This window comes from Cajanus cajan, chromosome 8, assembly GCF_000230855.2.
Source record: "Cajanus cajan strain Asha chromosome 8, NIPB_CcT2T_4, whole genome shotgun sequence".
NCBI lineage: Eukaryota > Viridiplantae > Streptophyta > Magnoliopsida > Fabales > Fabaceae > Cajanus > Cajanus cajan.
In genome coordinates, this window is record NC_138524.1 from 23,852,341 (window position 1) to 23,866,765 (window position 14,425).

At 41.8% G+C, this 14,425-nt stretch overlaps 1 protein-coding gene across 1 annotated transcript; it reads right to left on the reverse strand.

The window, feature by feature from the left end:
* Positions 1–3,534: 3,534 nt before the first annotated feature.
* Positions 3,535–4,026, reverse strand: LOC145950334 (uncharacterized). Its single transcript, XM_083061422.1, has one exon. The coding sequence runs from the start codon at positions 4,024–4,026 to the stop codon at positions 3,535–3,537; it is 492 nt and encodes a 163-aa protein (XP_082917548.1).
* Positions 4,027–14,425: the final 10,399 nt, after the last annotated feature.

Below are 14,425 nucleotides of genomic sequence, written 5' to 3' on the forward strand. Positions count from 1 at the left end.
ATAACCGGGATACTCCACCACCGTCGAAAGGACGTCAGCCAACCATAAGGCACCGCTCACATCAGAAAGAGCATCTTTGTGTCTGCACCCCCAAGGAATCAGAAATTCCCAGTGGGCACCAACTACGCAATGGAAAGTTGGGACACAAGAACCTATGAGTAACTGCACATCCCCTAGACGGATCCCTGCGTTATCCAGCCCTCAGTGGCACAAAAATCAAAAACAATCGTCGAAGCAGCATCGTGGACTGTGGAGACAAAATCATCGCTATCCCTGGAGAGGGCAAACTCACGCTACCCAGATGTCCAGAGCACCGAGGTATGCACAAAGCCTGGAGAGGCGATACTCAGCTACCTAGATGTCCAGAGCACCGAGGTATGCACAAAGCCTGGAGAGGCGATACTCAGCTACCCAGATGTCCAGAGCACCAAGGTATGCACAAGCCTGGAGAGGCGATACTCAGCTACCCAGATGTCCAGAGCACCGAGGTATGCACAAGCCTGGAGAGGCGATACTCAGCTACCCAGATGTCCAGAGCACCGAGGTATGCACAAGCCTGGAGAGGCGGTACTCAGCTACCCAGATGTCCAGAGCACCGAGGTATGCAATGAGCCTGGAGAGGCAACGACTAATACTCAACCTGGAGAGGCTACTCAACAATTTTCCACCGGAAGACACTACAAGTCGGAAGGATGGCTCATTCCCCGGACAATCGGGTCAACTCCTTTACTTGTCAATCGTTACACCAAAAGGCCGTTTGACTAAGTAAAGGGGGGGCAGCTGTAGACCCCTAAAATTGTCCGGTCGGAAATAAGACTCGAAGACTCTCAAAGATCGAAAGAAAGTCAGCCAGAAGGACTCCTAGAAGACCATAGGATGGCTATCTGTAGGTTTAGAGGTCTTAGAGTACCTAAAAATAAGGAAGTGGGAGGTTTGGAGCTCAATACGGCCTCCTTGGAGTTCAGTACGGCCGTACTGTACATTTTGTACTACAATACGGCCGTACTGAAACCAATACGGCCGTATTGAAGTTTCTGTATTTCAATACGGCCGTACTGAATTCAATACGGCCGTATTGAAGTACAAAAACTCAATACGGGCCGTATTGACCCCAGGGGCCGTACTGCGCCTCATCCCTATAAATAGGACGTCATTTGGACGTCATAGGACACTTTCACACACAGTTTTGACTCTCTCCTTGAGTATTCTGGGGTTTTTGAGCAGTGTTCTGCCCTAGAAATCGCTCTGAGAGTCAATCCGACGAAGTTCTTGAGTCACGAGCCATTTGCTTGAGTCTCGAACTTAGTCGAAGGGAAATCTTTTGGATTTCCATAGTCAAAAATTATTTTTTAGGAAGGAGCGAGCGAGCTTGTAGAGGGAGGGAGCGCCAAAAAGCCTCCTAAACTTCATTGATATATAAAAAGCACGCTTCAAGAGGTTTCTTCTCTAAAAATCCCTTCTTTTACCGCTTTCTGATTGTTGCATATTTAAATTCGTCATCATGTAGATATTTAATATATAATCGCTTATAATAAATAGGGGTAATTTAGTAATTTTACGCTATTATTTAATAAATAATCCGTCATAGGGAACCCTAATGGGGCGTTGTGGGGGTGCTAACACCTTCCCCGCACGTAACTGACTCCCTTACCCAACTCTGGTTGTAATGGCCAAAGTTGATTTATAAAATCAATTGCCTTATCCCTTTTTCCAATGTTTTGAGTAAAACATTGGTGGCGACTCCAAGAACCCTTCTTTTTATGAAAACCACTAATCCATGGAGGGTCCTGCTTGGGATTAACATGGATTGGTGAATCATTTAATAAAATTGTTAGCTCGACAAGGTCTCAGTTTGAGAATAAGTCGTTCTAGCAATCCACCACTTTTCAAAACTTAAAAAGAGTCCGACCATCGTCGCGAATGCCAAGGTCCGTTTCGGCGGGTGGCGACATTGCCCCGCTACCCATGTTGTTGGAGGAACCATCAACATGCAATGCCCATTGATCACTCTCGATTGACCCTTCGGTTGTAGCTCGTTGATGAACTCGGCCAAGTATTATGACTTAATCGACCCTCTAGGCTCAAATGATATGTCAAATTCTGACAGTTCAATAGACCATGCCATCATTCATCTTGCCAATTTGGGCTTTCGCAAGACCTTAGCGATTAGGAAATCGGTGTGTACTATGATCTTGTGTCCCTGGAAGTATTGCCGAAGCCTACGAGCCGTGTGAACAAGTCCAAGTGCCACCTTTTCTAGTAGTTGATACCTACTTTCCGATTCTTGTAACATTCGGTTGATAAAGTAGATAGGCATTTGAGTTTCTTTCTCCTGTATCAAGACCGCGTTGATGGCCTCATGTGAAATGCACATGTAAACAATGAGGTCTGATTGAAGATTGGGCTTAGAGAGGATTGGAGGTGTTCCGAGATGCTGTTTTAATGCTTGGAAGGCCGTTTCACAAACTTCCGGCCATGTAAACTTGTTTACTTTTTTCAGTAGACTTAAGATTGGTTTGGCTACTTCTATAAGACATGGAAGAAACCTTGACAAGGCTGTAAGTCGGCAGGCCAACCGTTGTACCTCTTTCACATTTTGTGGGCTCCTCATTTCGACCACTACCCGACACTTATCGGGGTTGGCTTCGATACCCCTGGCTGAAAGCATGAAGCCTAGAAACTTGCCACCCGCGATTCCGAATGTGCACTTTTAGGGATTGAGTCGCATGTCATAATGCCAAAGCTATTGAAATACCTCAACCAAGTCCGTAATATGGTTATGAAGGTTATTTGACTTGACGACCATGTTGTCCATATAGACTTCCATATTCTTGTCGATTTGATACTTAAATATCTTATTCATAAGTCGTTGATATGTAACGCCTACATTCTTCAAACCAAACGGCATCACCCAATAACAATAGTTGGCCGAATCAGTGATGAAAGCAGTCTTCTCCTCATCTTGTGGATGCATCTGAATTTGATTATACCTTGAATAAGCGTCTAGAAAACTTAACATATTGAGGCACCATCGAATAGACGATCAATATTGGGTAATGGGTAGACATCTTTGGGGCAAGCTTTGTTTAGGTTGGTGTAATCAGTGCACATCTTCCACTTCTCGTTCACCTTCTTGACCATAACCACATTTGCGAGCCATGTTGTGTATTGTATTTTCTCGAACGAATCTTGCCTCTAGCAAATTGGCAACTTCTTTCTCCACGGCCAGTTTTCTTTCGGTTCCCATCTTCCTCTTCCGTTGGGCTACTGGTCTAGCCTCTCAGCATACGGACAACTTGTGACACATAACATTGGGATCTATGTCTGGCATATCCGAAGGTACCCATGCAAAAAGGTCCTTGTTCTTCTCAATGAATTTGCCTAATACATTGGCGATCCGGTTCCGACAATCTGGTTCCCATGTATGTGACTTGACACGCTTTTGAGCCGATTTGGAATGCAACTTTCTCCTCTGTTGACTCCGTTCATTCATCCTCATTCATTCTTGGAGCCAAGTCCTATGCTGAAACCGATTCAGAGGAGGGGGGTTATTGCATGAATTCGTCTCGACTTTGTTTTCTTCTCCTCAATAGGTGGTACCCGCAAACTTGTGAAATAACATTCTCGTGCTGCCTTCTGGTCGACATGAATTGTGAGGATGTTTCCTTTATCAGATGGGAATTTCATGGTGAGATGTGGCGTTGAGACGATGACTCCTAATGCGTTGAGCAAGGGCCGACCAAGTAGAATATTGTACGATGTGTTGGCCTGTACTATAATGTATTTTACTTGGATATCCCGATATTTTTTTTCATCGAAGAAAAATCGAGTGAACAACTTAATGAAGCCCTTGGTATTGACCTTTTCCTTGGCAAAGTCGACGAGTGGTTCGTTGTAAGGACTCAGCTCTTCCTCTAAAATGCCGAGTTGCTTGAATGTGTTCCAATATAGGATATCAGCCGAACTACCTTGATCCACCAAAGTTTTTTTCACGATGCAATTATGTTTCTCTACACTGATGACCATTGGGTCATCTTGGATTGGGTCTATGCCTTGAAAATCTTCATCAGTGAATGTGATGGTAGGCAATCACCGAATTGATCGCTTCTTGTCGCCACCCGCCGAAACGGACCTTGGCATTCGCGACGATGGTTGGACTCTTTTTAAGTTTTGAAAGATGATGGATTGTTAGGACGACTTATTCTCAAACTGAGACCTCATCGAACTAACAATTTTGTTAAATGATTCTCACCAATCCATGTTAATCCCAAGCGGGACCCTCCATGGATTAGTGGTTTTCGCAAAAGGAAGGGTTCTTGGAGTCGCCACCAATATTTTACTCAAAACATTGGAAAAAGATACAAGGCAATTGATTTTCATAAATCAACTTTGGCCACTACAACCAGAGTCGGGTAAGGGAGTCGGTTACATGCGAGGAAGGTGTTAGCACCCCACAACGCCCCTTTCGGGTTCCCTATGACGGATTATTTCATAAATAACAGTGTAAAGTTACTAAATTACCCCTATTTATTAGAAACGATTATAGATTAAATATTTACATGATGAAAGCTCTAAACATGCAATGCGACAATCAAAAATCAATAAAAGCGGTAAAAGAAAGGATTTAGAAAGAAACCTCCGAAGCGGGCTTTTATATATATCAGAACAACGTTAGGAGGCTTTTTGGCGCTCCTTCCCACTACACGTCCGCTCACTCCTTTCCCCTAAAGACAAATTTTTACTATGGAAATCAAAGAGATTTCCCTTCGACTTGTTCGAATCTCAAGCTAATGGCTCATGACTCAAGAACTTCGTCGGATCGGCTCCCGGAGAGATATCTAGGGCAGAAAAAAGCTCAAAAACCCAAGAATACTCAGTAGGAGGGTTGAGGAATGTGTCAAAAGTGTGGGAGGACGTGCTAATGACGTCCTATTTATAGGATTTAGGCGCAATACGGCCTGGGAGGTCAATACGGCCCGTACTGGGTTTTTGAACTACAGTACAGTACGGCTGTATTGAATTTGGTACGGCCGTACTGAAGTTTAAAAACTTCAGTACGGCCGTATTGAGTTCACTACGGCCGTATTGCAGTTCAAATGGCTCAGTACAGCCGTACTGAACCTCTGGGAGGGCGTATTGAGCTCCAATCCTCGCACGCCCTTATTCTAAGCTACTCTAAGACTCCTAGACTTACAAAGAATCATCCTAGGGTCTTCCAGGAGTCCTTCCGGCTGACTTTCCTTCGGTCTTCGAGAGTCTTTGAGTCTTATTTCCGACCCGGACAATTTTAGGGGTCTACAGCTGCCCCCCTTTACTTAGTCAAACGGCTTTTTGGCTTACCGGTTGACAAGTAAAGGAGTTGACCCAATTGTCCGGGGAACAGGCCACCCTTCCGACTTGTAGTGTCTTCAGGTGGGAAAACTGTTGAGTAGCCTCTCCAGGTTGAGTATTAGTCGTCGCCTCTCCAGGCTCGTTGCATACCTCGGTGTTTCTGATAACCTCGGTAGCGTGAGTTTGACCTCTCCAGGGTCTGCATGCCTCCATGTTTCTGACGATGTTGGCAGCTGCATACCTCCGTGTTTCTGACGACGGGGTAGCTGAGTATTAGTCGTCGCCTCTCCAGGCTCGTGCATACCTTGGTGTTTCTGACAACCTCGGTAGCGTGAGTTTGCCCTCTCCAGGGTCTGCATGCCTCCGTGTTTCTGACGACGTTGGCAGCTGCATACCTCCGTGTTTCTGACGATGTCGGTAGCTGAGTATTAGTCGTCGCCTCTCCAGGCTCGTTGCATACCTTGGTGTTTCTGACAACCTCAGTAGCGTGAGTTTGCCCTCTCCAGGGTCTGCATGCCTCCATGTTTCTGACGATGTTGGCAGCTGCATACCTCCGTGTTTCTGATGACGTCGGTAGCTGAGTATTAGTCGTCGCCTCTCCAGGCTCGTTGCATACCTTGGTGTTTCTGACAACCTCAGTAGCGTGAGTTTGCCCTCTCCAGGGTGTGCTTGCCTCCATGTTTCTGACGATGTTGGCAGCTGCGTACCTCCGTGTTTCTGACGATGGGGTAGCTGAGTATTAGTCGTCGCCTCTCCAGGCTCGTTGCATACCTTGGTGTTTCTGACAACCTCGGTAGCTGCATACCTCCGTGTTTCTGACGACGTCGGTAGCTGAGTATTAGTCGTCGCCTCTCCAGGCTCATTGCATACCTTGGTGTTTCTGACAACCTTGGTAGCTGCATACCTCCGTGTTTCTGACGACGTCGGTAGCTGAGTATTAGTCGTCGCCTCTCCAGGCTCGTTGCATACTTCGGTATTTCTGACAACCTCAGTAGCGTGAGTTTGCCCTCTCCAGGGTCTGCGGTTTGCCCTCCCCAGGGTTGCATACCTCCGTGCTTCTGGTCACTTTGGTAGCGTGAGTTTACCCTTTCCAGGGATTTGAGATGATTTTGTCTCCACAGTCCACGATGCTGCTTCGACGATTGTTGTTGATTTTGATGCCGCTGAGGGCTGGATAACGCAGGGATCCGTCTAGGGGATGTGCAGTTACTCATAGGTTCTTGTGTCCCAACTTTCCATTGCGTAGTTGGTGCCCGCTGGGGAAATTCTGATTTCTTGGGGATGTAGACACAAAGATGCTCCTTCTGATGTGAGCGATGCCTTATGATTGGCTGACGTCCTTTCGACGTTGGTGGAGTATCCCGGTTGTCTTTATTCGGGTGACTTTTTTTTTTTTTTTTGATTTTTTTGGTTTTGCTGCCTCTGCGTAGGCTGTTATCCGCTGGGGGATTCTGTCGTATTGATTTTTTCTGATTTTCCTTTTTGAAGGAGTGCCTCTGAGTAGGCGGATAGGAATTGAGGATCTTGTGTATCCCAAAGTATTATTTAGAAAGCCTCTTCAGGCTTAGCTTCACTCGGCGCTCGAGTTGGAAAGCTATCTTCCACCGAGGAAGTTTAAGTCCTTTGACTCGGATATTCTGTTCGGATGATCATGCTTCCATCGGGGAATCTTGCTGATCCTGCTCTGATAGCTTTCACTGGGAATTCGGCCCAAGAGTGCAAGCTGAGATGTCTCTGGGGAGTATTATTTTGGCAAGCCTCTCCAGGCTCAGTTATTCTGTATGATTGTTTGATTTTCTGAATTTTGCCTTTTTTGTCGATTTTCGGCTTTTTCTATTATTGATTGCCTTTTTTGTCGATTTTTCGGCTTTTTTTTTTTTTTTTTGGAATCGGAGGGATCTCAAACACACTCACAGATAAAGTATGCCGAGGAATGAAGATGTTGTTGATGTACAAAAGAATGGGCCAATACGGGCCGTATTGAATTCAATACGCCCGTATTGGTGTGGTCGTTATGGCCAATGCTGCCGTATTCATTTCAGTACGCCCGTATTGAGTTGAAAATTTGTTCATAACCCTAATTTTAGTATGGGCGTACTGAACATGGTACGGGCGCATTGTTTTTTCTGAAGTTTATATGTTTTTTTGTTTTTTTGTTTTTTTGTTTTTTGTTTGTTTTTTCAATAAACAGAGAATAAGTGATCTTCCAGTACACCTATCATCTGTATGCATGTATGCGGTATGATGCACCTAATTCTATTTGATTTATTTTTCAAAAGAATTAACCGATGCGTTTCTTTGCTTGGATTTTGCCATTCCTCTTAGACGGGTTGTGCGCTGCCGATTTCTGTAACCGAGGAATGATGCGTGTTATATTGAGATTGGTGTCATCAACCCAGTGATCCTTCCCTTCCTTTAGAAGATGTATCAACCCTCCTATTGACCACTATATCTCCATGTTTCCGCTAGATTACTCTAAAATCGTTTGGGACAAGAGAAAAGAAGGGAAAGATATTTTTTGTTCGGAAATTTGTGTTTTAGAGGGGATTATTTTTTCGAAAATGGTTTTTGTAAGAATGGCTGGCCAAGGTAGGCTTATGTGTTTAGGCTTGTTTGATTAAACACTTATGAAGTTAAGGAAGTCTTGTCATTGACGTTGTGATTTGACAACTTAGATAGTTTCCTTGAACCTTTCTTTTTGAATTCAGCTCATGGTACCATCATGGATTTATTTTCGCTTTTTGATTGTCCTTATTTTTGCCTAAAACACCCTTTTGTGGCGTCTTAGCGGACCTTTGTTTTTGTTTATTTTTGTAACCCTAACTTTTGCCTAGGTCACCCTTTCGTGGGATTCCTAGCGGGTCTTTTGCTCTTATTTTTGCGCAGCCCCCTTTTTGGGTTTCCTGCCGAGCTTTTTTTGTTTTTATGATTTTTGTTCTTTAAAGGATTCCTTTTTTATCCATGATGGCGCTTGTCGAGGCCAAGGAATGGTGCTCCAAGTTATCACACACACTTTCGCATTAAAATGATGCGGGTTTATTGTTATTAAGACAATTTCAACTTCATTCATGCTTATTCAAACAGGGTTTGATCGAAGTCGTATCCGGTCAAATAAAAACAATTAAATGTAGTACTAGGAAGTTGTCCTAGGTCGTCTCTCAAGGACCATTTTTCTCTGTCAAAGGCTTAAACACACGAAGTGGGGGGGGGTTTGGTTGTTCAAATTTTTAATTTTATAACACAATAAAATGCAGATAACACAATAAGTAAAATAGATTGGCTCCTTGTTCGGATTGTAACTCTCTTATCCTTGGTTCATAATAAGATTGCTCTGTTAACCACTTAATCCTTGTTCCATCCGAGTTAACCAACTAAGCGAAGATTAACTCAAGATTTCCCTACACGAATTAAGCAAACGTATACAACATCAACCTCTTCACAGATTAAGCAACTGTGTCATTAAGCATAGCCCATTAAGCATGGACATACTAATATAGAGGTTGAATGAAGGAGAACAAAGTAGAATAGAGACACACAAACATACCCAACCTCAAACAGAGATTACAATCCATAACAAGAAGCCAACCCAAAGGTTTTAGCCTTCCATTAAAATAGAAATGGAAATGAAAATGCAAGGAAAATGAAAATGCATTAAATCAAGTTAAAGAGTACTACAATCTAGCCTTCCATGGAGGAGGCAAAGAACAGAACTAAAATGCATACAAAAGAAAAGGACAATAAAACATAAACTACAACTACAACAGAGAAAATAAACTCAAAGAAAACAAAGAGAAGGGAGGAAGAAGAACACCCAAGAGTAACTTATTTGAAGGTGTATTCAGGGATGTCTTACAATGGAGAAGTGAAGGCCTATTTATAGCCTTCATATAACACATAAGAAATATAAAATAATGGAAAAAGCTTAGACAAAACGAAATGGGAGAGTTGGTGGGATGAGTTGGATTCCATATTCTTTTCCGCACCGAGTTGTTTTCCACCGAATTAGACCTTCTAGATGATCGAATTGGCCGACGGCGCCTTCTGCAAATATTTAGGTTTTTGTCTTAGCTTTCCAGGGCCACCGAGTTTGCACCATTTGGATCACCACAGCCCAAGTTATGCCCTGAAAACCGAGACATGTTCATCAGCCCAAAAACAGCGAGAATTTAGAATAATAATTCCCAACTTTCCAATTTGGCCCAACAACACACATATCTATCTAAATCCTATAATTAACCATAGATGGAATGTAAAATAGCTAAATTGAAGGAAAAGATACATATCAAATTATGATTTATCAAATACCCCCACACTTAGCTTTTTGCACTCCTGGGCAAAATCAAGAAAGCAAAGCAAAGAACAATTCCAAAGATATCAAAGAAAGTGATGACACAGGAAGAAACAGAGACAACAATACACACAAGAAAACAAACAGATTTACACAATTCTCAATGACTCCTGGGAAAAGAAAAGAAGTAGACAACATCCAACATATAAAGAGTCAGAGAAACCAGATACTTATGGAAATCATCCAAGCATTTCAAGACAGGGCAAGACAATTAATCAGCTCAAGAGGTGAATTAAAAGTAACAGAACCTCACAAGATACACTGTATCACTCTATCTCTCAAGTGTCTAGGCAATTGTATACTCTCAAAGCACTCATGAAAAACAAGCAACAGATAGACTTGGCAAGCCTCTAAAATCAACACCCAATAAACATGCACATAAGGATCAAAAGGTCTTTTTAAGGTTGTAACGAGGCCAAGGTCAGGGTAGAGAAAAATATATGGGATAAGTAACTGCAAACCAGAGGAACTAGAGGAGCAATGGGGAATAAGTCAAGAATACGCACAAGAAATAAACCCAGAAACCTCTAATGACCTTTATAATGATCAATCCTCTTTCTCTTGCCTCAAACAACTTTTTTTTTTTTTTTTTTCGTTTTTTTTTTTTTTTTTTTTTTTTTTTTTTTGCAAGGAAAATTTGAACAGTACACCTGAAAATTTAAATGAGATATCATATAAAGAAGTAAAGTGTACAGCATAAGGAATCAACTGGCCAATATACATCATCCAATGAAACATACATACACCCCCACACTTATTCAAGAACTTATTCCCAAAACAATTCCAAAGCTCCAAAACTCCCTAAGGTTAAGGTAATCATGGTTTTTCGCTTAAGGCTTGTAATGAGCTTCAAACAAAGAAGGGGAAGTAGGCTCAGCAGGGGTTATCAGAGGAGATAATTCAGGGTAAGCTTATTTGGCCAGAGATTTATAGGAACATAAATGCCTTAATCATATCCAAACATGCATGTGAATCAAGAGGTATCAAATAGAGTCAAGACAAGGCAACTGTGCAAGCAATCAAGAGGCATAACACACAAGAAAGAATAGAGAGTGGCTCAATTCCTCACACAGGGTATATCTATCACATTCAATTCAACCTCTCAAACCTCAAAATCATCTTTCCAAGCAGAGAAAAATAGGGATTTCAAACCATATAGTATCAAGAAACTCCTATCCAAGAATGAAGTAAGTGCCTACAAATAATCAAAACCCAGAAATCACAGAGAAACATGCAAAGCTGTACAAAACACATAAACACAAAATAACAAATAAATCCTAAAAACATCAAACCAAAACAGTTCCCCCCATACTTAAATCACACATTGTCCCAATGTTATGCAATGTAAATTATGACAAGTGAAATAAAAGGAGAGGATAAAGAAACTCCCTTATTTATGGAGGATGCCAAGACACTGCAGAAATGGCATTGGGAATAGCATCAAGTGAAAGATGGGAATGGGAGTGGAGCGGCGGGTGAGAAATCTCCAACAGCCAATCATCAAAGGGTGGTGGATAATGATCCTTCCTCAGTGGAGGTGGTGGCACAAAATAAGAACCTGGATCTGTGCATTTCTCAGGAATCTGAGGAACAGATTTCCCTATAAGTGCAGATACATTTTTGCCCATGTTCACTCTCTCAGTACCCTTTAGCTTCCTCTTATGGGTGCACAAGTCTTTCAGGAACTTAGCATATCTGGGAATTTGCTTGATGGCATCTAGTAGAGGTATGTTCACCTCTACCTTCCTGAAGGTTTCTAATATTTCCTTGTCCACCTCTTCCATCTTTTTGCTTGGAATTGATTTTGGTGGAAATGGAAGAGGGATAGGAGGCTGATATAGATCATCACCGTGTGTAATGGAAGAAGGTCTACCTGCATGAAGATTTTTGCTACTACCTGTGTGGCCCTCTTTCTCAAGTGTAGGCTCAGGTGGAGGTACAACAGCTGTAGGTGGTGCTGGGATGTCAATTTGTTTGCCAGACCTCAAGGTGATAGCACTCACATTCTTTGGATTTTGCACAGTTTGTGAAGGTAGCTTGTCTAAATTTTGGGACTGTGCCTGATTGAGCTGAGTTGCCATTTGACCCATTTGATTTGTCAAACTTTGAATGGAAGCTCTAGTCTCTTGTTGGAACTGCATGTTTTGAAGATTTATCTGCCTAAGCAACTCCACTAATGATGGTGATGACTGAGAAGGAGGAAGAGTAGCAACTGGTGCATGCAATTCAGCGGAATGTTGTCTAAACTGCTGAATAGGTGGTGGCATCTGATGCTGCGGTGGCTGCAATGAAGGACACGGATCTGAGGAACATTTGCCAAAAACTCTGGCAATAGGGGAGAATTTCTGCTGAACTGCGAGCTGGGTAACCAGATTAACCAAGGCATCAAGCTTCCCCTCTAATTTCTTCGTATTTATTGAGGCTGAAGCACTACTGACACTCATATCAAGCAACTGAAATTAAAATAGAGTGGGGGGGTTTTGAAAGAAACGAATAAATGGTAACCAAACGGTAACAAACAATAAACTAAACAGTTGGATTCCTTAACTAGATAGCTTGACCTCTTATCCTCAATTAATCTAAACATGCAAGTTACTGAGTTAAATCACATTCGAGCTCCTAATTAACCAACTAAGCGAAGATTAATTAAGAATTAAACAAAGTAAGTTGCAGTTAAGCACTTACACAACCCACTTCAATTCTCTAATTATAAATCTCATCACAATTCACATAATCTTGTTAACTAAGCGAAAACCCAATTATATGACTTGTGAAATTATTAATGGTTCGTCAATTAACTAAGCGAAAATATAAGAACCATTCATTAAGGACTTAATTAGAGATTATGGAACATAATTCAACTCAAAAACAATATTACAATACCATTAACCTCAAAGAGACGTTGCTATCCACATTAAGAAATCCAACCAAAGCTACTTAGCTACTCATAGCACTAGCTAGTAAATTAAACCCTAAGCTAATCAACATAAAACGCAAGACACAAAACACACAACAAAACACAACAAAAACAAATACACATAAACACACAGCCTTTTACAGAAACCGATGGTCCCCGGCAACGGCGCCAAATTTGATCGAAGTCGTATCCGGTCAAATAAAAACAATTAAATGTAGTACTAGGAAGTTGTCCTAGGTCGTCTCTCAAGGACCATTTTTCTCTGTCAAAGGCTTAAACACACGAAGTGGGGGGGGGTTTGGTTGTTCAAATTTTTAATTTTATAACACAATAAAATGCAGATAACACAATAAGTAAAATAGATTGGCTCCTTGTTCGGATTGTAACTCTCTTATCCTTGGTTCATAATAAGATTGCTCTGTTAACCACTTAATCCTTGTTCCATCCGAGTTAACCAACTAAGCGAAGATTAACTCAAGATTTCCCTACACGAATTAAGCAAACGTATACAACATCAACCTCTTCACAGATTAAGCAACTGTGTCATTAAGCATAGCCCATTAAGCATGGACATACTAATATAGAGGTTGAATGAAGGAGAACAAAGTAGAATAGAGACACAAAAACATACCCAACCTCAAACAGAGATTACAATCCATAACAAGAAGCCAACCCAAAGGTTTTAGCCTTCCATTAAAATAGAAATGGAAATGAAAATGCAAGGAAAATGAAAATGCATTAAATCAAGTTAAAGAGTACTACAATCTAGCCTTCCATGGAGGAGGCAAAGAACAGAACTAAAATGCATACAAAAGGAAAGGACAATAAAACATAAACTACAACTACAACAGAGAAAATAAACTCAAAGAAAACAAAGAGAAGGGAGGAAGAAGAACACCCAAGAGTAACTTATTTGAAGGTGTATTCAGGGATGTCTTACAATGGAGAAGTGAAGGCCTATTTATAGCCTTCATATAACACATAAGAAATATAAAATAATGGAAAAAGCTTAGACAAAACGAAATGGGAGAGTTGGTGGGATGAGTTGGTGGGATGAGTTGGATTCCATATTCTTTTCCGCACCGAGTTGTTTTCCACCGAATTAGACCTTCTAGATGATCGAATTGGCCGACGGCGCCTTCTGCAAATATTTAGGTCTTTGTCTTAGCTTTCCAGGGCCACCGAGTTTGCACCATTTGGATCACCACAGCCCAAGTTATGCCCTGAAAACCGAGACATGTTCATCAGCCCAAAAACAGCGAGAATTTAGAATAATAATTCCCAACTTTCCAATTTGGCCCAACAACACACATATCTATCTAAATCCTATAATTAACCATAGATGGAATGTAAAATAGCTAAATTGAAGGAAAAGATACATATCAAATTATGATTTATCAGGGTTAAAAATAACGTGGTCTAGAAATTTATTGTAAGCAAGAAGAGAAGCAGTAAGAATTAATAAAGAATGATTTTATTATAATTCTAACGGAAACATGTGCCCTATCGAGGCTCGGGGGTCAGGCTGTCCCCGAGGAGTGATCTCTAATAGTCAGCAGGTCTATACACCCCTATCGGAAGAAGAAGAACACTTGATGACGACGACCGGCCTTGACGCTTGTGAACCGGTCTCCCTAAAGATCTGGCTTAAAGAACGTCGAGAAGGATCTTTGTTCCTCTTCGTCCTTTGATCTTTATTAGGGTTGTATCCTAACCCTTGTTTCCCCGGATTATCCTTAATAATGGGTAGCTCGGGAATTCCTTGGGAATCCTTGCCAAGTCCTTGTCCAGGCAAGTATCCGTTCTTGGTGAGCATGTAGGCTACCTTC